At 39.8% G+C, this 23,833-nt stretch overlaps 1 protein-coding gene across 8 annotated transcripts in view; it reads left to right on the plus strand.

The window, feature by feature from the left end:
- Positions 1-23,833, plus strand: part of CDIN1 (CDAN1 interacting nuclease 1) — a 118,304-nt gene that overhangs the window by 21,707 nt on the left and 72,764 nt on the right. For 5 of the 8 annotated variants that reach the window (XR_003705684.2, XM_028721767.2, XM_077926397.1 and 2 more), the window contains exons 2-6: positions 10,485-10,530; positions 11,357-11,421; positions 15,764-15,844; positions 19,127-19,187; positions 23,512-23,584. The exons of 1 other annotated variant lie outside the window; for it this stretch is intronic. Coding sequence is in view for 6 of the 7 variants with exons in the window: in XM_028721767.2 (XP_028577600.2) it covers positions 10,485-10,530; positions 11,357-11,421; positions 15,764-15,844; positions 19,127-19,187; positions 23,512-23,584 (326 nt within the window). In the remaining variant the exon portion in view is untranslated. Of the gene's footprint in view, positions 1-10,484; positions 10,531-11,356; positions 11,422-15,763; positions 15,845-19,126; positions 19,188-23,511; positions 23,585-23,833 lie in introns of those variants that run through there. 2 more of the 8 variants (XM_028721774.2, XM_077926407.1) reach the window with 2 other exon arrangements.

A 23,833-nucleotide genomic window follows, 5' to 3' on the forward strand; every position in this document is an offset into this window, starting at 1 on the left:
CATTAACAGTAATCAACATAATGAAAGCTACCTGCCTGTTTTTTTTGTAATTAATTGCTTGTAAATAACACACTTAATTTACCACTTTCTAAATTTGATTATATTACCTATAACCAAGTGGTATCACCATGTGTGGGAGATTCCCTCCCTCCAGCTTTTTAAAAAGTTGGGGTGTTACAGGAAAATGAACCGAACTCAAATTAAAGCACCTGATACTGGTGTAAGAATTTCACATATACTTTTACAAGGATGTACTTTCCTATTGGGGGATGCGGGTGGCGCTGTGGGTAAAAGCCTCAGCACCTAGGGCTTGCCGATCGAAAGGTCGGCGGTTCGAATCCCCGCTGCGGGGTGCGCTCCCGTTGTTCGGTCCCAGCGCCTGCCAACCTAGCAGTTCGAAAGCACTCCCGGGTGCAAGTAGATAAATAGGGACCGCTTACTAGCGGAAGGTAAACGGCGTTTCCGTGTGCGGCTCTGGCTCGCCAGATGCAGCTTGTCACGCTGGCCACGTGACCCGGAAGTGTCTCCGGACAGCGCTGGCCCCCGGCCTCTTGAGTGAGATGGGCGCACAACCCTAGAGTCTGTCAAGACTGGCCCGTACGGGCAGGGGTACCTTTACCTTTACCTTTACTTTCCTATTATGTTAAACAAAAATATATTTGGGGGGGGGGGGAATACCACATGGCTTTGTTATATTTGGGAAAGCAGAGAGCCAGAGAAATGCCTAACTCAGTGGTTTTCAACCTTTTTGTGTCCACAGGTCCCTTGACCAACTGCATTCTTTCTGCGGCACCCCTGTGAGGCTCAGAGGCCCAGTTATGTCACCCCTTGCTTGCAGAGCTGGCAGCCTCTCAACCTTTTTCAAACAACCTCCCTTGTGGAGTTTTCCCTCAACCTCTTCTCCCCTCTCCTTGGGAGTTCTCTGGGCAGCCACTGCTGCTGCCCCAGGTCTCTGAGCTACCCTTCCCCACCCCAAAGAGAGGTACCTCCTCACACTGCCCACAGGGGCCTGGGAAAAGAGGATGCTCCCAGCCTTAGTGGCCCAACAGACTGGCCAAAGGTGAACGTGAGGCCAGCACCTTACTTTGGGAGGAATCGGTGGGTGCTGCCAGGCCTGCATGATAGAAAGGCTCCCCTTCAGTACTGGGCGCTCAGCTCCCAGGCAGGCCTTGCACACAGCAAGCACAAGAAAGCTCAGCGTAGTGCCTGCCTGCCCAGTCTCCAACTTGTCTGCCCATTCCCAACAGCAAGGGCTGGCAGGCTGGGCTCCTTCACATGCTTGATTGCTTATTCAGAGGCTGCCTCAGCTTCTGGCAACCAGCACCCCTCCCTCCCCCCAGCCAGCCCCAGAGCCACCATTTGCCTGGGGAGCTTGTAGACAGGGCTGCTGCAAGAAACAAGTCATTTTTTAAAAAAATATTTTATTAAGGATTTTCTTGTTTTACAGAAGTGTAGTGCCTCGTTTTTTGTTTTTTTTTTTCATGTAACATTTTTACAAATCCATTTCATTTGTTGAGGCATTAGGGGGAGAGGAAAAAAGAAAGAGAGAAGAAAAGGGGGGTGGAGAGAGGGAAGATGGATGGGGGTGGAGTCGGGTGGCGGTGTTTCTATTATGTTTAATGTGTGTAGAGTTTGGTGTCAGCGTTGTTTGTGTTGTTCACTTGTGTTCCTTTGGTGGTGAGAGAGGTTGGGGTTGGCCTAGGGTGTGATTGTTTGCTTGTGATTGGCTGTGGTGATCTTTGTTTTCGTGTGTGAGTGAGGTGGGTGGGTGTTTTGGATCAGGTTAGCCATATTGATTTGTATGCTGTTGGTGGATTATTGTCATTGTCCTGTTGGGCTGTGTGTGAGATAAAGGGGAGCCATACCGGGGTGAAGGTGTCTTCTTCTGTTTGTCCCCTCAAGAAACAAGTCATGCAAGGCTTTGGGAGGCAGAGATGCAAGAGGGCATCAGAGGTGGAAGAGAAGGAAAAGGACAGAGGCCAGTGTTGCCCATGGCACCCCTGACCATCATTCAAGGCACCCTAGGGTGCCATGGCACACTGGTTGAAAACCACTGCCATAACTGATACACAACAAACAGCCCCTGAAGCCTTTTGTAACAATGATGCCAATCCTATTATTATTGATAGCTAACAGCAGCTTTTTATCACATGATTTAGTTGACTATCTGTTTGAAATTATGACATGACTGAATGTATTGTTGATATGGCTACGCATGGCAGATGTTATTTACTGGTTACATTATGTAGTGGTGCCATGTATCATCCATTGAGAAGCAGATAAACCTCCAACTATTGAATAAGCCCTGCCCATTTTTAGAAGCACTCTTCTCCCAGTGATACAGTATGAGTAAAGTTGTATCTGGAACAGCCACACTGATAAAGGGCAGGTAAGAAATCAAATAATGATTAATAATGTTGATGTGCCACATTACTCTTCCTCTTTCTAAGCAACCCCCCCTTAACTCAAAGTTCATGCCTCTCAGCAGAAAGAGGGGACTTTTTTTTTTAATCACTGCAGGTAGAACCCTTATATTTTAGTTAACAGTTACATTGCTATAGTGGCTGGATGTTTGGTTCTGGTTTCAGTTGTTGCATATTACCGTATTTTTTGCTCTATAAGACTCACTTTTTCCCTCCTAAAAAGTAAGGGGAAATGTGTGTGGGTCTTATGGAGCGAATGCAGGCTGCGCAGCTATCCCAGAAGCCAGAACAGAAGAGGGATTGCTGCTTTCCCTGCGCAGCGATCCCTCTTGCTGTTCTGGCTTCTGAGATTCAGAATAATTTTTTTCTTGTTTTCCTCCTCCAAAAACTAAGTGTGTCTTGTGGTCTGGTGCGTCTTATAGAGCGAAAAATATGGTAATTGCCCATGAAAACACCTTTCTTACATGTTCGCTCCTACTTAAAGCTTTGTGAAGTCAACATTGTTTTTATTCTCAAGCTCACATATATTAATAGTACGCAGAATTTCAAATCCCCCAAACAAATATTTGATTCCATATGATGAGGAGGAAAGAAACTAAACAAACAAACAAGAGAGCCCAATAATGATACATTTACCATTGTGACAAATTTACACAAGATTATGCCAGAATTAAAACAAAATGTGTAAAATTTGCTTATGAATCTTTATAGCTTGGAATACAAACTTTGCACCTGATTCAGTTGTACAGGGTTACGTATTCATGACCAGAAAGGCCATACACCCCTCTAAAGACCTTCCTGGGTAGTGTGCAATGAAGGGACAAATAAGTCTGGTTCTTCTCTCTAAAAACTACATATTTAGTATAGTGTCCAAATATTCACTATCACATGAATGAATAGAATTCTCATATGGAATGCCATTAAATCTTCCAAAGTGGTTGAGAACATTAAAAAAAAAAAAGTGCAAATGCTTTCGTCTATTTTCAGACAAATAACTGCCTCAAGTCATTAGCACAGCCTTCTTGTGGACCCATAGCATTGTATTTATTCTTCATATTTAAATGTAATTTTTAAAAGCTTCAGATTTAAAATGCACTCAATCATAAGAAAAGACATGGGCGATGGGAGAATGAAGTTTCTTCAGGAAGAACAGATCCCTCAATTTTACAGTATCTTGTTAATGTTTTTAAATGAAAAATCATTTGAGCCTTATCTTCTGTCGGCAATTTCCCTCTGCCTACTGTTAGAAAGTATTGGCCAACCAGGTCAGACAGTATTAAAGTTCAAGTGGCCCAGTGGGAAAAGTAATGGCCTTGTGCTACTATGAATTTTAAATGTTGCCATTTCTATGCATTGCACCATCATCTGTTCTCACACGTCACTAAATTGTATATAAGTTGTTAGACCAACTTGAGTGTCAAGGTCATAGGAATGATGACTCTTCTCAAGTAGTCCCCCCGCCTGAGTTTTATCATAAAGCTGTCCTTGTACTACATGAGATAAGCATCAGGTTGTCACATACATTTTTCTAGTTTTTATTGAACACAAACTAGAGAGAGAGGTTGCATTGCAACTTTTGTTTTCTTGCCTTGGATTTCATTCTTTTAACTTACACAAGAAAGTATCCTAAATACATCATTACAGGTATTTTATCTTACAGTGTTCGTTGTAGTGTTGTGCAATCAAGAGCACTGCATATATAGCTTGGCTTCCATGTTGACTATGCAAAGGAAAATATCATGACTGTTTATATCTAGGCACTCCTTGTGGGTTTTTTTAGAAGTATCTCAACCTTCATTCATAGTTGGTCATTCCTTAATTATCATGATAGATTATCTTCTACAGAGGGAGTGTGGCCCTGATAGTTGTTCACAATCTCTCAGTAGTTTTGATGTTATGAGATCCTTTTGTTTGGACTGTTTGCAGGACTTGGGCTTTGGGGTTGCTGTAATACAGAATTACCATTTCCCACCTAGGTAATTGGGCAGGATTTACCTAATGTGCCCGATCATGAGAAGCCCTGCATAAGGACTTTCACTTTCATGAAGTGGGAGAGGGTGCTCAGGGGCGATTATGCCAATGGCCATGTCTCCGTGATACAGACCAGATCGGCCTCCACATCTGTAATCAAATTGTAGATGAGCGAGGTCTTATTCCATGCCAACCTGGCATTCAGGACCAGCAGCTGCGGACCAAGGGCTGGCACAAACCCAATTTCCCATGTTAGAAGAGGGTCTGGCATGTAGCACAGTAACCAACTGCCTGTGCCATGTACCCCTTACCTTCCCCCACCCTGAACCACTGTGATTCCCCCCCCCCTGCTTTCCACCACTCCTCCCCAGGCACATTCTATTCCCTTTTACTTTAAACAAAAGAAAACCAAAATTTAAAAGCCCGCAGATTAAGAGCCATTTTAAAAACAAATGTAAGACATGTCAGACAGTTGGGGCAATAAAACTAATAAAATAACCTTCAACAGGAGCCCCTAGATAGTGCCCCAACCCAAGAGTTTGTTCCAGCTTTTTGTAGCTGGAATGAGTCCAAGGCCTGCTCTCCCGGGCCAGATGGAAAAGGCCTTCCTGGTAGGTGAGGAGATTTCACCCTTCCCATATCCAAGAATCTCCTGAGGAGTCTGCTGATTCTCCAGAGAGGAGGAGGCGTGTTCTGCTTTCTACTTATTCTACTCCAGCACCACATCAAAGAGTCAGTCAGTCAGTCAGTGTGTCGGAGAGAGAGAGTGTTAGAGAGAGATTGTGTGTTTAGATAAGGTTGCTGCTAAGAGCAGCTGCAGACACTCAGTGCGGTTCAGCATTCATTTATGCTTAAGACCTATTTAGCTCTGTATATAATTGTATTATAGTTGTAGTTATAGAATAAAGAAGATATTCTACAGAGCTGCTCTCCGAGTTGTTTATATACTCTGCTAGACTCTGCTGTACTCTGCTGTGCGACGACTGTCTTCTTGTGGGAGTGAATCCGGTGCTCACAACTCTAAGCTGTGAGTCCACAGCACTTTGACCTGTTCCTGTGCAGAAGGTGGTCTCTGGAAGTGCTACCCAGTTCGCCTATCCCATCGGGGCTGAAGTGGATGAGTCCAGTTAGTGGCACTGGCTCAGGGGCGATGCTGACAGTAGGAACCTTTAAAATAAGCCCTTCCAAGCTCCTTTCAAAGTTTCTCTCTTACATAGAAAAAAACCCACACATTTGGAAAATTTAAAATGCTTTACTTACAAACTTTACAATTGTCAAATTCTTGGGCTTCAGAAAAAGATGCACAGGCAGTAAAATTTAGCTCAGTTACAGAAGTGGAAGTTCTTAACGTTTGGTATAGCAACTCAGAAGTGGCTTGTGAAAGCCATATGGCTAAGCTGGAGCATCCAGTTTAGCCTCTTCACGCACTCAGCTTCTCAGGTAGACTGGACAATTGGCCTTATTACCTATTTCCTCCGAAGATGAGGGGGAAGTGACCTCACTAAGCCTGGCAGGACAGCTTAATCTGTGGTGTTAACCCCTTCATGCATTAATTAAACCTAAACATGTTGGCTCATGAGACTAGTTCTCCCACACTTACATCCAGATTATTTAACACATATATACATATACATACATACATACATACATATATGTTCTTAACCCGAGGTACTGTTTCTGGGTTAGCGGAGTCTGTAACCTGAAACGTCTGTAACCCGAGGTACCACTGTATCTGCTTTGGTCTGTTGTGATCTTAAACCTACTGAATGCTTCTGAATAAATATGCTTATTTTTCCCCATCCTCATGTAACTTTCTTTCTAAATGACAACTTAGGGCCTTTAAATCTAAACTTTCTTAAACCTACAGTGTCCAACTAATGCTGTGTTCTTCTCTTCTAAAACAGCAGATCATAAGACGGTGTTGGGCATTAAGCCTTTCTTTCAGTTTGGGTTCATCATTAGCAAGTGGTGTTGCTATATGAATTCTCTTTCTGAACCCATGCAGAGCTCAACAGGATTGGGTTAGGGCCTCTTGCACGATGGAGCAGGGTGAAAAGGAAATTGCAAGGGGCAAAGAGTGTCATCACAGCATCTAAAGTGCTGCCAGAGAAGCCCTGATAGTCTAGTACTAGGCTGAACAAACATACCTTTTAATAAAGAGGTGCATAGAGATTATAGAAGTTTAAACAGTAAATGCAGGGAGAGCAGTTTGGGTCTACTTTCATCAGCTGAAACGGCACTATAAAATCAGCTTCAACGTGTCTAATTGATTCTACTCTATAATTAGCACCAAACACTTTACAGTTTGTTACTGCATGCTTTTCTTTTGGTAGGGCCGTCTAGTTCTTTTCTTCTGTGGGGGATTCTTATTTCACTACCGCTGCTGACTAAATTGCCTAAGAGTTTATACAGCTTGCCTGCACCAGCTGTTTCCCCCCAACCTCTAGAAGGAACCAGTTTGCAGTTGCTTCACTTGCGCTGTACAAAGGCTCTGAACCTCTGCAGGAACCTCTGGAAAAATCTGCTAACAGTTTCTTTAAAGGGACAAGCTCATTCAGGGTGAAGTCCAGAGCAAACTACTAGCAGGCATTTTATGTTGTTTTTTTCATATCATTGAGCAATTTTGAAAAAATGTAATGGTTTCATAATGTTTATATGAATAAATGCTTCTCTTAATTCTGTACTGCATTTATTTATTTATTTTACCAATTCATTTCTTCCTTTAAAGGAAGAAACAAATGTCGCCTGCTAGCATTAGTTCAGTCTGGCTGACAAGCTAGTTAACAGAGCAATCCTATACAGGTCTACTCAGAAGCCAGTACTTCAGTGGACATGCGATTGCAACCTAAATGACAGTTAAAGAATTAAGCAGACATTTCTCTGCGAATAACTGTGAATTTATTTATGCTTATGTCCAAAGAAAGAATTTTCTATTTTCCTGTATACATCATAATTAGTTATTGATGTTTAAAATGTTAACACTGTTAACTATTTTTATTAAATGATTTAATGGCAGGAAGATGTGAAAAATCATGACCAAACATTAAAACTTTGATGGAAGAGAGAGGCTAAGAGAGTCTGTGTACACCCTACATTGCACAACTGCATTGTAGCATAGGCCAGTTGTGTTTTAACTACCTGATAATTGCTGCTACCACTTCCCCACTCAGCTCAAGGAAATACTAAAAAGGGGGGTTTCTGAGACAACACTCCCAGTGTTTCCCGCCAGATCCCTCTAAGATTAACGAAGGGTAAATCAGCCCACATCTCCCTGCCTCTCCAGAGATCAGAGCCCTTGTAGTTCTTTATAACCCTGAATCTTATTCTCCAATAACATGAACCCAAGAGGCCTAGGAATGGGGTAGATTACAATAATCCTTGAGTTTGGCAAACACACATGTCAAAACCCCAGCAAACAAATTATAAGAATGGATACAGCAGGTTAAAAGTAACTGGCGTGCTGGGGAACTCACAGACAGACTTCGCAGCCTATGGAGCATAGCTGGTCAGTTGCAGGTTTTCTTGATGATAGAATGGACCCTATTGGGAAGGACCACAGCCCACTGCCCCCACACCATACATAATTTAGACACTTTTATCATGCCACCTCTTAACCTTTTCTCTAAACTGAAAAGCCCTAGGTGCTGTAACCTTTTCCTCATATGGTAGTTTCTCCAACCCCTTGGTCATGTTGGTTACCACTTTCTGAATCTTCTCCAACTCCACAATATCCTTTTTGAGGTGGGGTAAGCAGAACTGTACACAGTATTGAAAGGCAGCCAAATCAATCAGGGAATGCTATCCTGTACGTTTACAAAAATACTTAAAATATGGAATATTTCTCTTATTCCATAAGAAGAAAGGGGAATCGTTTTTTCCCCCTTTGAGCAATAATACTTGAACACAGTTAATAATAATAATAATAATAATAATAATAATAATAATAATAATAATAATAATACCTTTATTGTCAATGTAATAAAGCGAGATGAGTGTCGCAACCCCAGAGTCGGCCACGACTGGACCTAATCATCAGGGGTCCCTTTACCTTTAGCTTTACAATCTGTGTACAATGAAATTAACCGAGCCTCCCTCCCCCACCAAACACTCAATCTCATTGCACTCTGTGTGCTTGTCGCACAACACACCAACCCCGAAAGTCAGTTGCACTATATTATTTTCTGTTCAGCAGCCTAACAGCCAAGGATAGAAACTGTTTTTTAGCCTGTTGGTACGACTGATTATACTTCTCTATCTCCTGCCCAAGGGTAGAAGATTAAAGAGGTGCTGGCTGGGGTATGAATCGTCCCTGAGAATTTTTCTCGCTCTCCTAAGGCAACGATACCTTGCGATGTCATCTAGTGGGCTCAGGGGACAGCCCATGATATCATGTGCTGTGTTCACCACCCTCTGTAAAGACTTTCTGTCCATGGCTGTCAAGCCAACGTACAACACTGTGATACAATATGAGAGGACACTTTCTATTGTGTACCGGTAGAAGGAGGTCATCAATTGTTGTTTAACATTGTTCTTTCGCAAGACCCTGCGAAAATGGAGTCTCTGTTGGACTGAATAAGATGCAGTCTACAAATTTGAGATGCAAAACCATGTGCAATCTACTACAAAGAAAAGCAGGAATAGAACTGTGAGTTGAGGCCTTATGAAGAGCAGTATGATGGGTGATTGCCAAGGAGTCACCAAATAGCTTGTTTAGGACTGTGTGGCATGGTTTTGATGCAAAAGTTCAGTAGAGCAATTTGGTGTTGCAGAACGGAACCACCTGGCAGAGAAGGAAAGATTCTCCCAGTTGGTACAGAGTGAATCCGCCTGCTACTCTAAATGGGCAGGCTGAGCAGGGCTAAATCCATTTGTGTATCTAGGTTTATTTCCAGCTCGACTGTTGTTAAAATCTCCAAATACGTTCTGTTTTTAATTACTAATAGAATAAGGATAATATTCAAGAATGTTATATTACTGTTCAAAATGCATTTGGGATAATACTATCTCTCCATTCAGCACATTGGAACATGAAAGCCAAATTAAATTCAACATTTTTTGTACTATAATGTAAGACTGCCGTCTGTGTGCAGTTTCTGAATATTAGAGCTGATTGTAATAAGACTCAGAAACCGCATTTGTAAAAGGAAAAAAAATGTTAATTATTCATTGTGCATTCTGTACTACAGGGTCAATTTATTGAAACTGTAATTTGTTTAAGTTGCATCTGGATGTAAAATATATCAGAAGTAATTAATTGTGTTCAAGATGTGATGAGGTAGATATATCCATAAAGGACAATTGAAACAGTAGCCGTGTGGTATTGATTGCCTTTTTTGAGAGAAGGGGGAAAATCTTGTCCCGTTTTTAAATGTTAGCTATTCAGAGAGAAAAATTCTCTCTTGGGGAGAATGTTTTCCAGGTTGCTTCATTGCCAGGTGTTTGACATTGAGTGGAGCTTTAAATGAATGAAGCTTATGGCAGCCTTTGGAAATGACCGACTCCAGGGAATCTCAGCTTCCTGCTGTGAAAGTTTCTATTTTCAAAGCACATCAGTTTTAGTAGGAATGTTACAGTGGTCCCATATGCTTCTTCTGACAGAGAGCTAAGTTTCTTCCCTGAATATGAGACAGCTACTGAAGAGGTTTCCTTTCTGCTAACAAAATGAATTTCAATATGTTGCCAATGAACAATCAGTACGTTTCCAACCGTTAATGGAATTTTAGCTCCCTCTCTTGCTAATGGGAATTTGCTTTGTTTTCCTTCCTGTCTTCAGTACATGCTACGGATACCCCACTTTGTGGGTTCTAAAGGTGGATAGGAATCACCAAAGCAAGATGCCCATTTGCTTTGAAACTCATGCTACATTTTGCCCCCCTTGCCCCTTCCTCATAAACTCTTTTTCTCACTCTCTCCTTGACCTAGCAGTAGGAAGCCTTTGTCTGAGGTGTTCATCTGGAACAACTTTTCCACACTTGTTTTCATGTTCTGTTAGATTACAGGGCAGCAGGCCTACCTTTGAAGCTCCTTTCTCTTTTGTTTCTTTGCAGTGCACTCCAGTAATTAACTTTGTCCTTCTTTTATTTGTTCCAGTCAATCGCAGTCCACTCTGCTGAGCATCTTCTCCCAGGAGTACCAGGTTAGAAGTTTTCTCCTTTGTGAGGGTTGACAGGTGCCTAATTGAATGATGAATGTCCCTTTATTTCTTTGTAATTGAACTGCCAGCTTTCTGATTGGTTTGGAGGATGTTCCCCTTTCCACTTCAAGCACCGCCTGAGTCTCAGTGGATGGCTGCCAAGCCTACCCATCCATCTGTCTAATAACATCTAGCCTTTGCTTATTTGGTGGACCTGTAATAAATTATGCTAAACCATTATTATTCTGACAATAATAATTTCCCTGTGTTGCGTGGTTCCATGTGCTAAATGTTTGCTGACTTGCACTGTCAGTGCCGCTTTCCATGGCTGACAGAGATGATGATAAATGACCATTGCCGGAGTGGCAGAAGGCAAGAGAGGCAGAAAATGGAGTCATTTATCATGAGATGACAGGTGTCAGTCAAGTGGCAAGTCTCAATGGAATTACTTTTTGTAGTTTTCAAATAAGTTGTTTTTAAGCAATGTTCTTCCTGGTTAAAAATGCCAATTGAATTGTAAAACCAGAGTGCAGAGGACTTGGGTGGAATTGATTTGAAGGGAAATTAATATAAAGGTTGAAAGAGAGAACAAGTTTTTCTCTGCCCTCTGCAACCCTCAGCAAACTTATTTAGATTCAATTACTATGACCTTACTGCCTTTTACATATATGCTGTATTGCAGTACAGTCAAAAGATGTTTCATTCAATGAATAAATGAAAAATAATTTCCAGGCATTAATCTAGGATTTCAGGTCTTTCTTGGGCATTCATGTTAGGTGCTGGCTTTCTTTTTGACATATCATAAAGCTCTGTTGTTTTTCTTTTAAAGAAATTAATCAAAAGAACGCATGCCAAACACCACACTCCGGAGGCAACCGAGGCTTACTATCAAAGGTATGAATTAAGACCATTAACAGGAGTACTTGCTAATTTGTGATCCAAAATATGTTACAGATCGTAATTTCATTGTCTGTGATTTCTTAAAGAACATGCACCCTTGTGTTAGAAGACTTACCATTTTAGATCTACCAGTAAGCTTTCCAGGATAAGTGGCACTTAGCCAACTTCATGAGAATACCTCTAGACCACAATTCAGTGCACCGCTAGGCATATGGAAGTCCCACTTACTTCCATGAGGCTTAAGTGCACATAATTTGCTGCTGGATTTTAACCTTGATCTGTGGCAGTATTCTTTATTTTGCATGCTAAGGGGCAGATTTAACTATCAGGTTCTGTTAGTGAAAGCTAGCACAAAGACCCCTGCCACCACCATGAGGCTTCCCTCCTCCTGTGTGCCCCCGCTCATGACTTTCCCAGATCTGCTGTTAAAAACCCCCAAAACTGTGGGTGGAGGAGGAAAGGGAAGGTTGTTGTTTTGAGTAAACAGAAATGCTTGTGTTGATGCAACGATCTCCTTACCACTACGCTGAATTCCACCCAAAGTTTCGAGCTTTCCTTAGTCTAATGAATAGTACTGGGGACACATATATTTACCACGTTAAGTGTGCCTACATTGTAAGAAACATTTATAATTTTAGCTATTCTGTTATTAAATAAAAATGGCATCCAGATATAAAGGATTTACAACTTGGGACTGTGCCTGTTTTAGAAACAATGATGTCAAATACTACTTTTAAAGGAGGCATAAACCTTTAATATGTCATTTCATAAAACTGTTACATGATTATGTGCACCTGGAGTTAATAAATTGCAATTGACACTTGTTATATGTTATCTGTAGCTCTATTGACATAGACCTCTCAGCCACATAATTGGGGCGTATTGATATCTCGTAGAGATGTGCAATTAAATTTTTACTATATAGACCGACATGTGTAAAGTCTGCACAGTGAGATTGTACCTATGATTATGGATGTCTGATATTTATGATTTAACAGTATCCAAATAAACAAAAGCATTTTAGAACTTGGCCCAAGCTGACTGCATAGTACACGTATGAATCTATTATGTAATAGATATTCACCAATGCAAAAACCAGCAAAAGTGTACTATACTCTCTTCCATTTACAATCTGTTGCCTCATACTAAAGTAGCTACAGTGGTTCTAATGTCTTCCTTATAGCTGCTATATTTCATTGCTCCCAGATTAGGGGGGGGGGGGGAATTACATAGTGAGTAGATCAGCCAGAGTTAATCAGGGTATTGTTACTATATAGACTTGTGTGTTATAATGTCCTTGTTACATAAACTATGTAAAATGATGTATAATGCATGAATCAAATGGGAACAATATCATGTAGTGTAACTTTTTTGTTTTTAAAATGTTATGCATAAAATGTGGTTTGTAATGTTGATTATACTTAAGCCCAGAACTGTGAGAATGTTTGTTTTTAAACATGTCACGAGAGATGTTATTAAAAACACCCAAGTCACTCTGATAACTGTTGTAGCCAATCTCATCTTGTGTATCAATCGCAGGGATAATTCTCACCGAGATCTGTGAATTTAATACTACTTATTATCCAAATTCTCAGTTTTTCTTTGTTATTATTATTTTGTATGCCCGTTTTTCAAAACCAAATGTCCTCCCAATCATAATTGGAAAGTTATGTACAAAAAATTCAGTATATTTTATCAAAATCCTGTCACTAAGCATCACAAACAAATTGGGGGGAAAGCCACTCTAAAACGAACAGAGCATCCTTGAAGCAAACATAAAAATTGGTACTGCCAGCCTAACATCATGAAATCCATTAACTTAAGCTAGCAGTTATATTTTTATGTTTGTTTTAATAGCAGGCATAATTACAGCCACCCATCCCCTCACCCCCATTAGACCTGTGACTCATATCAACCTACAAAACTCTTGCAGCAAATATTATCAGTTCAGCTTGCAGTGGCAGTGCAGCTGAGGTGAGGAGTGATGTGCTAGGGCTAACTTCTGCTGTTCCCCCCAACAGAGCCATAATGAGTATGGGATAAAACAGCTATTCTCAGACAACATCCACACCATACATTTAAAGCATGATGATACAACTTTAAACAGAAATGGCTGCTCCCAAAGAATTCTGGGTGCTGTATTTATTTATTATATTTAGATACCGCCCTTCATCCGGAGATCACAGGGCAGTTGGCGGCATAAATTTACAAAGTGAAAACACAAAATACACAATAAAAACAGAAACAAAGCAAACCAATAACCCTCATCCCACAGAAACATACCTGTTTTTAATTTCTTTTATTGATAATGTGTTGTTTTTTGTGACCAACCTCTGGACTCCATCACAATGAAGCAGTGTGTATAAGTATTGTGGAAATAAAATAAAAAATAACCTATATTATTACAAATTGTTATTATTATTATTATTATTATTATTATTATTATTATTATTATTATTAAATTAATACCCTTCCCATCTGGCTGGGTTTCCCCAGCCACTCTGGCTCCCAATAGAATATTAAAAACACAATTATTAAATATTTAAATATTAAAACAGTCCTCTAAGATAAGCTGTTGTAAAAATGCTGACAGCATGTGTTTTAATCTCTTACTGTTAGTTTTAATTACCTGTAGTTCATTAAGGGTGCTGAGAGTTGTTAGGAGACCCCTATTCTCACAAAATTTAAATTCCTGGAATTCTCTGTGGAGGAGGATTGATTGTTAAACCACCCTGGGAACCACTTCTCAGGGAGATGGAATAAGTAGGGTCCCCTCTGTCAATCTTAACACACACAGAAGTCTGTAGGGAAGGTGGCGGTTTGTTAGGTATTTGCCACCTGAGCATTTAGGACTTTACACACCAATGTGAGCACCTATTTTTGGCTCTGGAACTGAAGTGGCAACCAGTGCAGGTTCTTTAAAATAGAGGTTAACTGAGATCTAAATGGAACCCCTGCCAGTAATCTAGCACTGTTATTTTAAACCAGTTGAAGCTCCTGAATACGTCAAGCGCAGGCTCATGTACCGCACACTGCAATAATCCAGTCTGGAAGTTATCAGAACATGGAGTACAACGGCCAAGTAATTGTTGTCCCAAAGGGTCCATAGTCTGTGAACCATCTGGAGCTGGTAAAAGTCACTCCCAGCCCCCTAGGTCATTTGAGAGCCTCATTTCTTACTTATGTGTTCCAACGCTAATAGTTGTTCTTCTCTTGTTGACCACTGAGCCACATGTGAAAAATTAGCTTATTCCAATCCACTGACAAACCAGCTTCCATACTCCAGTTTTGAGTATTGAAGTTTGCATGTTCTTTGTTCAGATTAAATACAGTGATTACTTCCATAGATCTGTTGGGGTTCCCTGGATAAGTTTCTGAATGTACATTGAATAATGGGTTAAATACTGAACTTTGTGGGTGTGTAGGGGGACACTGCCAAGACCTGCTCGTCATCTTGGAAGCAGAGAAATTTAAGGGCTGGTGTTTGTTCAGTTCATATACAGTATACGGTGGAATTCAACACTGTACTTTGCCAATCATTCTGTCTGTGCAAGCATTGTGGAATGATCCCCCTAATCTTCCCACACATGCTGTTCTGACCCCCAGAGCCAGTTCCCACACATGCAATGTGGTGGTGGTGGGGATCTTCCACTGATGGCACTTATTAAGTGAATTCACAGTGTTTTAAGAATGGTTTAAGGAAACCTATTTCAAATCATGGTTTTGCATCCTGGTTTCTGGCTAGTCTTTGTCCTTAACAATAAACATGGTTACAGAAAACAAACCATAGCTGAGGATTATTACGCTGGCTACATCATTGTTTAATGACCTCTGTCTAGATTATCCAGTGGTCTGTTGACTGTTTCTTTAACACGATAATTTGTATCTCAGGGGTCATTACAAAGCATCACTTCACCAAGAAACCTTATTATATTTAGGCTGCAATCCTGTATACTCTTACCTGAGAGGAAGCTTCACTGGACATAGTTGAATTTACTTCTGAGTAAACATGCATTGCACTGTTAATGTTTATTTAAATAAAGTTTTAAATAAGGAAGGTGCAAGTTACTTATTAGGTAAAATATGTTAATGTTTGCACTATGCTAATAAACAATGATCCTTTAATTCATTTATTTAGGTGGCTGTGTAAGTGATAAATAAAACTAAGCAGAATTCTTATTCAATAAAATATTAATTTGGGAGTCTGTCTTCTTTATTTATCATTAAAATACTCTGTCTCTTTGTCCCCCAAGACTAACTGTAATTTTAGAGCTCTAGGAGAGAAAAAAATCTAAGTTGTCTTTTCTCTTTTCATTCATTATGTAAATTCCAAAAGCAAGCTGCTTAGGTCATTTTCTGACCTGTGCTGCAAATATCAGGGTCAGCATGAATGTGGAGCATGGACTGAGAATAACAGGTCAGTAGGTTCAGGGTAAAATGCATAACATGGTGGAGATATGTTTGGTCCCTAGTGAGTTTAATGGTAACTATTTCCAACAATGGAATAATTAACTCGATAGCCACCCATTTGACTACATGCGGATTCTGAATATTCTCATCCAAGCATACCCTTAAGTGCTGTGGTTTATATTTCATATGAGAGAGAGAGAGAGAGATTTCACAGTAAGGGGAGATGTGCCAATTTCTCTTAATGTTGCAGCATATGCATCCTTCTTCCTGTAGTTCTTATTTTGTTTTCAATTTCTCCCCTGCATTTCAATTGATAAAGAGCCTCTAGGGTAGCTTGACAACTTAATTGTGTATTTATTATTATACTGTAAACCACATTGTGATATTTGGCCAAAGGGTGGTATGTTAACAACAACAACAACAACAACTAATAATAATAATAATAATAATAATCCAATAAATATACCACTTTTTTCATTCTGATAATAATGACAACAGTAATAAGCCTTGCTTGTTTAGCTACTTGAAACTGATGTTGCAAAATACATTTAAGTCCAGTCAAATTTGACTATGGGGTGCGGCGCTCATCTCCACTTTCAGGCCAAGGGAGCCAGCATTTGTCCACAGAAAGCTTTTCCGGGTCATGTAGCCAGCATGACTAAATCCCTTCTGGCTCAATGGAACACTGTGATGGGAAGCCAGAACACACAGAAACACTATTTACCTTCCTGCTGCAGCGGTACCTATTGATCTACTCATGATGGTATGCTGTCAAACAGCCAACTTTATGATCAGCGAGCACAAGAGGCTTGGTGGTTTAGACCACAGAGCCATCCGCATCCCAGAGAATGTATGACTAGCATGGTATAGCGTCCTGCAGCTTAGTCCACATACTACTTGCTAAAAGAGCCCTGCTGGGTCAGCCAAAGGCCCATCTAATCCAGCACTCTGTTCTCATAGTGCCCAAACAGGTGCCCCTGGCAAGGTTGCAAACAGAACCTGAACACAACGGCACTCTTCCTACCTGTGATTCTCAAGAAAGCAGAGGATGGGTATCACCTGTGTGAGCGCAGTCAACTTCAGTCACTATTTTTGTGGGTTCTGTTGGAGGTTGATCTTTCATTTCTATGTTCCATTGCACCCACTTGCTGGCTTCCATGGCAGCTGCCAGTGATGTGACAGTGCTTTGTCTGTACAAGCTGTGAATGCTCTTCTTGGTGGTGAAATGGTGATACTGCAGACCTAAACACCAATGCACCTACTACTTGAATGGAAAAGAAAGCTCTTGTCAGAATTTGCCTCCTGCAAACAGAGGGACTCCTGTCCAATGGATAAATCCCCCTGATTGAACGAGAGGAAAGAGGCAATATTTGTTGACTCTTCCCTCCCCTTGAAGGTACTTATGTACTCAGAAACCCTTCTTTGGAAAGTTGTGGAGATCCTCTGGAACAGCATGGGAGATGGCTCTGAGGAAACAAGGGGAAGCTTAAACATCTTCTCCTTTCTGCCAGTGGGAGCATCCTGAGTAGAACTGCATTCAAGGGAGTCTTCCACCAACAAGTGCAACCTCTGATTCCATTGCATGAACTACCCAAGGGCTAATCATCATCTTAGCTATTAAAGTACAGCTCCCTAGGTGTGTCATTTGCAAAATAAATATTGGCAATTCTAACTAATTTTATAAATGTATGGAAATTCATATCCCAGTGAATGTTGTGAGTCCCCCTCATTGTGACTGTCAGCATTTACTTCTTCATGCCTGAAATGTGGGGAAATACACACACACACACACACACACACACACACACACTTGGAACCATTCACACAATTGACCTGAGATTGTTAGCGTTCACCAAAATTTGGACACTTACCATTCACATGTCCTGGTTCACCTGACATGGTAAGCCAAACTATTGCTTACCAGGATCACATGAACATGTGGGCTCTTGGAAAGGAGCTCACAGCTGTTTCACTCTTCCCTGTCCTTTTAGCTTCTGCACTGCCCCGAGCTAAACCTGGCTTGATGTGTTGTCTGAACTGGGACTCATGGTTAAGTGCTTTCCTCACTAACCATGAACTGTAGTCAAGAACAGTTTGGCCTATCATGTCATGAACCAAAGCCAATATATCTTAAACTATAATTATGAACTTTGACCTAGCTATTAAAAAACAACATACTTGGGTACAGATACCTATTTTATAGAAAGCAAAAGATTGCTTTCAAATATTTGTGAAGTGCTTTGTAAAGTAGGGTCATGGGGTCCCATCTAAGAAGACAAACCTGCAAGAACATGCTTATGAACTAAAGGTGGCAACCATTTTGCACACGTTTGATTGGCACACGACCGTGCATGCCGTTTTTGGCCCTTGTGGGGGCAGGATGGGCTTAACATGCACTCCACTGATGCACACGATGCACCCGGAACAAAACCCTTGTGCAAACAGAGAGTTGCCTGTACACCCACACTTCAAGTTAATGGCTTTTACTGACTTGCAGGATACACTGCTCTTTTTCATTGGACATCACAACTGCCTTCTTTAATGTCCCTCCTGTGGCAATATTTGTTGGAGCTGAATGTGTACAAAGTATGATAAAAAAAATACAGGCAGCAACCATTTTGCACAGGGGTTCCATTTCAGCACACATACACCCCCTGCACATCACTGGAGCGTGCATAAGGCCACCCTGTTCCGCTCCTGCCCAATACCGTCCCATTTTTGAGCCACTTCTGGGTCATCGGCAACGGGCGTATGCGTGATTGCATGTCAGTTGGACGCACATAAAATAGTCACTGCTTGTAAAAGTCATACTGCCTGGTGTGGCTCTCGGGAGGAGGTAAATAATAACAATCAGGATTTTCCTGTACACACTTAACCAGGAAAACACCATTGAACTCAATGGAACTCATCTCTGAGTAGAAATTCAGAGAGTTTGAAGTCTCAAAGCCAGCCTGAGGAGCAGTTCAAGTGAGCTCACATTATAGGTTCATGCCTGGCTTTGCCCACTGAGACCAGCTTTCAGACTACTCCATCCATAAGCCACAATCAGCACCTCAAATGTAGGACTTTAATAATGATGTGGCATAGATCTTTCTGATTTGCTCGTGAAGGAGAAGCAATAGTAGAGTTTGGTCACCAGGAACTGTTTTGCAAATATTTATATTTTAAGCTAACTTTACTTTCTTCAATCAGTTTCTTCCTGGAATTTTCCAGAGAGGGAGAAAGAGAAAGAGAGACTTAAGACTTTTCTTTAAATCTGCAATATTATTTTTATTTTTGTATTGTCTAGGTACCTTAATGGAGTGATAAAAAATGCAGCTTCTCCTGTATTATTGGACCTGGCCAATGAGGTAAAACATTTTTGAAAATCATCTTTCTCTGGTAAACATAAGAGGCTTATCTTTAGTGACTTTTACTTAAAACTATAATTGGTTTCAAGATGCATCACACATTTAAAATTGTTCTGTTGTCTGTCAGTACTTACAGTAATTAAACAAAACACATTTATTAGTTAATCAGTTAATGTAATTAATATTTTACCTTCAAGGTGAATGTGCAAATAGCACATTTATTCTTTTATTGAAAGGTTCCTTCCTCTTCCCTTTTTAAAAGAAATCTAGAAAGAGAAGAAAAATGCTGATTTTAAAATGCTGATTTACTTTCATCTACTTCGGCATTTTAATAATTAATGAATTTAATTTCGTGTTAAGTTTTCTTTTCATAAAGATAAACAAAATGTAAGATTTTACAGTAAGTGTCAAAACAATTACATTTATTAAATCATCCTTTTAGCATGTAAATTATAGCAAAAGGAAACAGTTTAATATTAATTTCTGTTCTTCATGTACACTGTAGTTCAAAGAACTGATAATCTGACATTTGTGTTATAGTTACCCAAATTTAGAGGTGCAATAAGTTTTTGCAGTTTGGTGGTGACAGATTTATGTCCAACGTAGGTGGACAGTGATGGACAGGAGCTTAGATTGTAGGCACTGAGGTCCCTGATGGGCTTGCTTAAACACTAGCTACATCACCCATCCAATGAGCTTGAGGAAGATTGGACCATGATCAGTGCTTTTAGGGGTGGACCAGAGTGAAGATAGCTCCATCTACCCCTAGTTTATTTATGGCGAAGATTTCCAGAAGCAGCTTTTCTGCTACAGCACAAAATGTTTATAATTATGACAGATGTCTATCTAGGGAGAGATGTAACTTTAATCTCTTAATATATTGATTTGCAGCAATAACTATCTTAATTGATATGCTTTGAAATTCTTATACAAGCCTTAGAAGAATATCCTGAAATGCACGATATTGTCTTGCTTTTTAAATAGTAAAATTACATTAAAAATTATGTACTTGGAATATAAGCGGAACAGTAGCAGCTAGTCCTACATGTTACATTAGGAAGGAAGTATGTCTTTTCTGTAAGCTTCTGTCTGATTTACATTACTGTAGTCTGCAAATGAGCAATTACCTATCAGTTACTAGATGTTTCTAATGGTCTATGAAGTGTCTATACATTGTAATAATAGAGTGAACATACAAAAGGGATTGCTTTGTATTAGTGCCAAAGGATGCTTCTTGAGGTTTCTGACATAATGTTTCAAGTTTACACCGTTCTCTTTTTTCCTTTTAAACAAAGAAATATTGTAATGGAACAGATCCTTAGTAAATAACATGCATTGCATGGAGATTGTCATAGCAGAGTACCTCGTGGGTGCAAAGAAATATAATGTTAGTAGTCTTGTTTGCATATATTTTCTGTTGCATTTTCCCTTTGTACATGCAGTTTCTATTCACATGCAGATAATACACTTAATTTCTAATACCTGAAGCACTTGTTTAACCATATACTATATATGTGCAACCTAACAATTCATATTGTTAGGTTTCGTTTGGTTTAAAAAGAAACTTGGAGATAAATAAAATTGTGGTTAAAGAAAAAGTTATTTTCAGTAACTTAATTTATTGCTAGCAAAGTAGCAGGTATATTTGAAAGGTAATGTTTTTTTGTGACTGCTTCTGGTGCATTAGGGAAATGTGGCAGTAACAAGCACGAGATCACTGCTTCTACACAATCAAGCTGCCATTTTTATATGATAGTTAATATTTAAATGGCATACTCCTGCATCTGCTGACAATTGGTATAATGGTAATACTTTATGAGTCAATATATATTTAATCAGTAGAAACTGTAAAAATTGATGAGAAATATATAACATAGATGCATTACAATGCGTAGCATCCTTCTTAAATAAGAATAGGGCTCTGTTGTTTTGTTTTTTTCAGTGTCCAAGTTATTGTAAAATTTCAGGTATTAGATATGTTAATTTTCTGCATCCAGAAGGTTAATTTAAAAACAACAACCCTCAAAACTCTGATGTGTGTTAAGAATAATAAAATTAGTTCACACCAGGCAAATATTTTCTAGTGGGATTTGAAGCACTATGAATTTTACTTACATGCTAAATTCTGACATGAAGCATGATGGCCCTATTTCAGAGAAAGATGGGTGCATGATTAATATGAAAATTAGGCAGATGCAAGTACCTGAACTAATAAGGTAGTCCTTATTCAGGCTGGACTACCTTCAGTAATTTCACCATTTTTCATATGTCAGCTCTGATGTGGGTTACTGGAAATAAGCAGTTCTGTAGAAAGCATTCCTTTCTACTTGGGGAATTTAAGGGCATCCAAGTACATATATTTATTTAGTAAAAATATGTACAAATAGGAGCACCTTTTAGGGTTTTCTAGTTTCTAATTTTGTATGAAATGAAAATGTATATTAATACACATGAAAACATCAAGAAAATAATGATTGTCATAATGCGAGTGAGGTTTAGTCATCTATTGTGAAGTAAAAAGTGCTTTATTCACTAGAGTATTGTAATTTGCATTTTTTTTAAAAAATATGCTGATATTCAGAGGATACTGCAGCTCATTTTTTAAATAAATACATGCCTTTAAATGGAACAGGGTCTATCTCAGAAAATATCCCTATATCTTAAATATATTATAGAAAACCTCCTTTCTGAGGTACATAAGATTCATTTTTTCTCATAACCTTAATATTCTTCTAGAAAGCACACTGGTTGATCTTGAATTAGCATTAGTGATTTATTACATTTGGTGATTATCAATAAGAGATTGTTAAACAACAGCCTATCTGTTTCTTTTTAACAAATTGTCCGAAATATACTAGATTTGGGTTTGGAGGGAAGTAATTTAGATTTGGGTATTTGTTATTAACCTTTTAAAAATGTGTTACAATGCTGTTAATTGCCTGCCTGAAGAATCAGAACCTATAGGTTTGTATCATCTAAATGAAAATGTAGTATATTGCTGGGTCTGTTTTTATTTAAGATTTTTAAAAATCCATCCTTCATTCTATATTGTTGTTAAAAATAATGTGGAAATGATCTGTTTAGGTAAAATGTATGTGCATTTTTGTGTATGTGTATTTTGCATTCCATGTGCACATTTTGTTGATAAGTGGAAGCTATTGTTGCATGTTAGTTGGTTTTTGCTTCATGCAGTGTACATTAAACTGTGTGCTTTAGGTTGAAAATAGTTGAGAGATAAAGGCCACTTAGAGCTTCATTCATATTCCTTGCCACAATGCCATTCAGGTTCCCGGTAAATCATATATACTAAAACTGGTCCTGAGTTATGACAGATATGACACTGCTCCTGAAAAAGAGGGAGGTATCAAAATGCTTGGATGAACCCCAAGATTTGCTGCAGTAGAAAAAAAATATTTAGAGGGGGGACTCAAGCAGGCCACCATAAAGCAGCCCAGTAAGGGCTGAGCCAGTGAGGGGACGCGGGTGGCGCTGTGGGTAAAAGCCTCAGTGCCTAGGACTTGCCGATCGAAAGGTCGGCGGTTCGAATCCCCGCGGCGGGGTGCGCTCCCGTTGCTCGGTCCCAGCGCCTGCCAACCTAGCAGTTCAAAAGCACCTCCAGGTGCAAGTAGATAAATAGGGACCGCTTACTAGCGGGAAGGTAAACGGCGTTCCGTGTGCTGCGCTGGCTCACCAGATGCAGCTTGTCATGCTGGCCACGTGACCCGGAAGTGTCTGCGGACAGCGCTGGCTCCCGGCCTATAGAGTGAGATGAGCACACAACTCTAGAGTCTGGCAAGACTGGCCCGTACGGGCAGGGGTACCTTTACCTTTTAAGGGCTGAGCATGCTCAGTGGCCACACAGTGTCTGTTGTGGTGGTGAACAGGAAACGATGGAGAAGTAATGGAATGGAATCCAGAAAGAAGGTATGACTGGCTGTAACAGTGAACAAGAGCACGCCACACTACGACACTTGAGTATAGGTCCCACTTGTAGTGTTCTTCAAACATGATGGTAGTCACAGAACAGAGTACTGTAGTTTAAGTTTCTTGCACAAGTAAATACCCTGCAACGTAACACCACAAATAACCAAAACAAATGTGGCTAAGAAAGCATGTAACAAATATGAATGAGATCATAACTTTAAAAAGTCTTGGTAATTGTGATGTAACCTGATTTTTTATCCTAGGTCAGGTAAGTGTATTTTTCCAAAAGGATAAATGGAGTGATAGAGAACAAATCCCTAACACCCCTTTGTTGATATAAGTGATAACATGGAACTACATTTCAAAGACAGCTGAAGTTGTTCTTCATCTTTCCCCTGAGGTGGATTTTGCCCCATCACTGATGGCTCGAATAGTGTTGGAAAAATTTCTTCAAGAACAAGAAGGATCAATCCGTAAGTATTTTTTTAAATAAATATTTAGCTTCATATAATTACAATTAGCTACAAATAACAAGATAGAATTATAATTAAGCTAAAGAGAGATTTATTTTAGTCCTGAACCTTGGATAGCTCATTATTTTCATGCATGATGGTTAGATCTGCTCTGACTGAACATGCAATAATAATTAGTAATAATAATATTATTATTTGTACCCTGCCCATCTGGTAGGGCTGCCCCAGCCACTGTGGGTGGCTTCCAGT

Source organism: Podarcis muralis, chromosome 1, assembly GCF_964188315.1.
Source record: "Podarcis muralis chromosome 1, rPodMur119.hap1.1, whole genome shotgun sequence".
Classification (NCBI taxonomy): Eukaryota; Metazoa; Chordata; class Lepidosauria; order Squamata; family Lacertidae; genus Podarcis; species Podarcis muralis.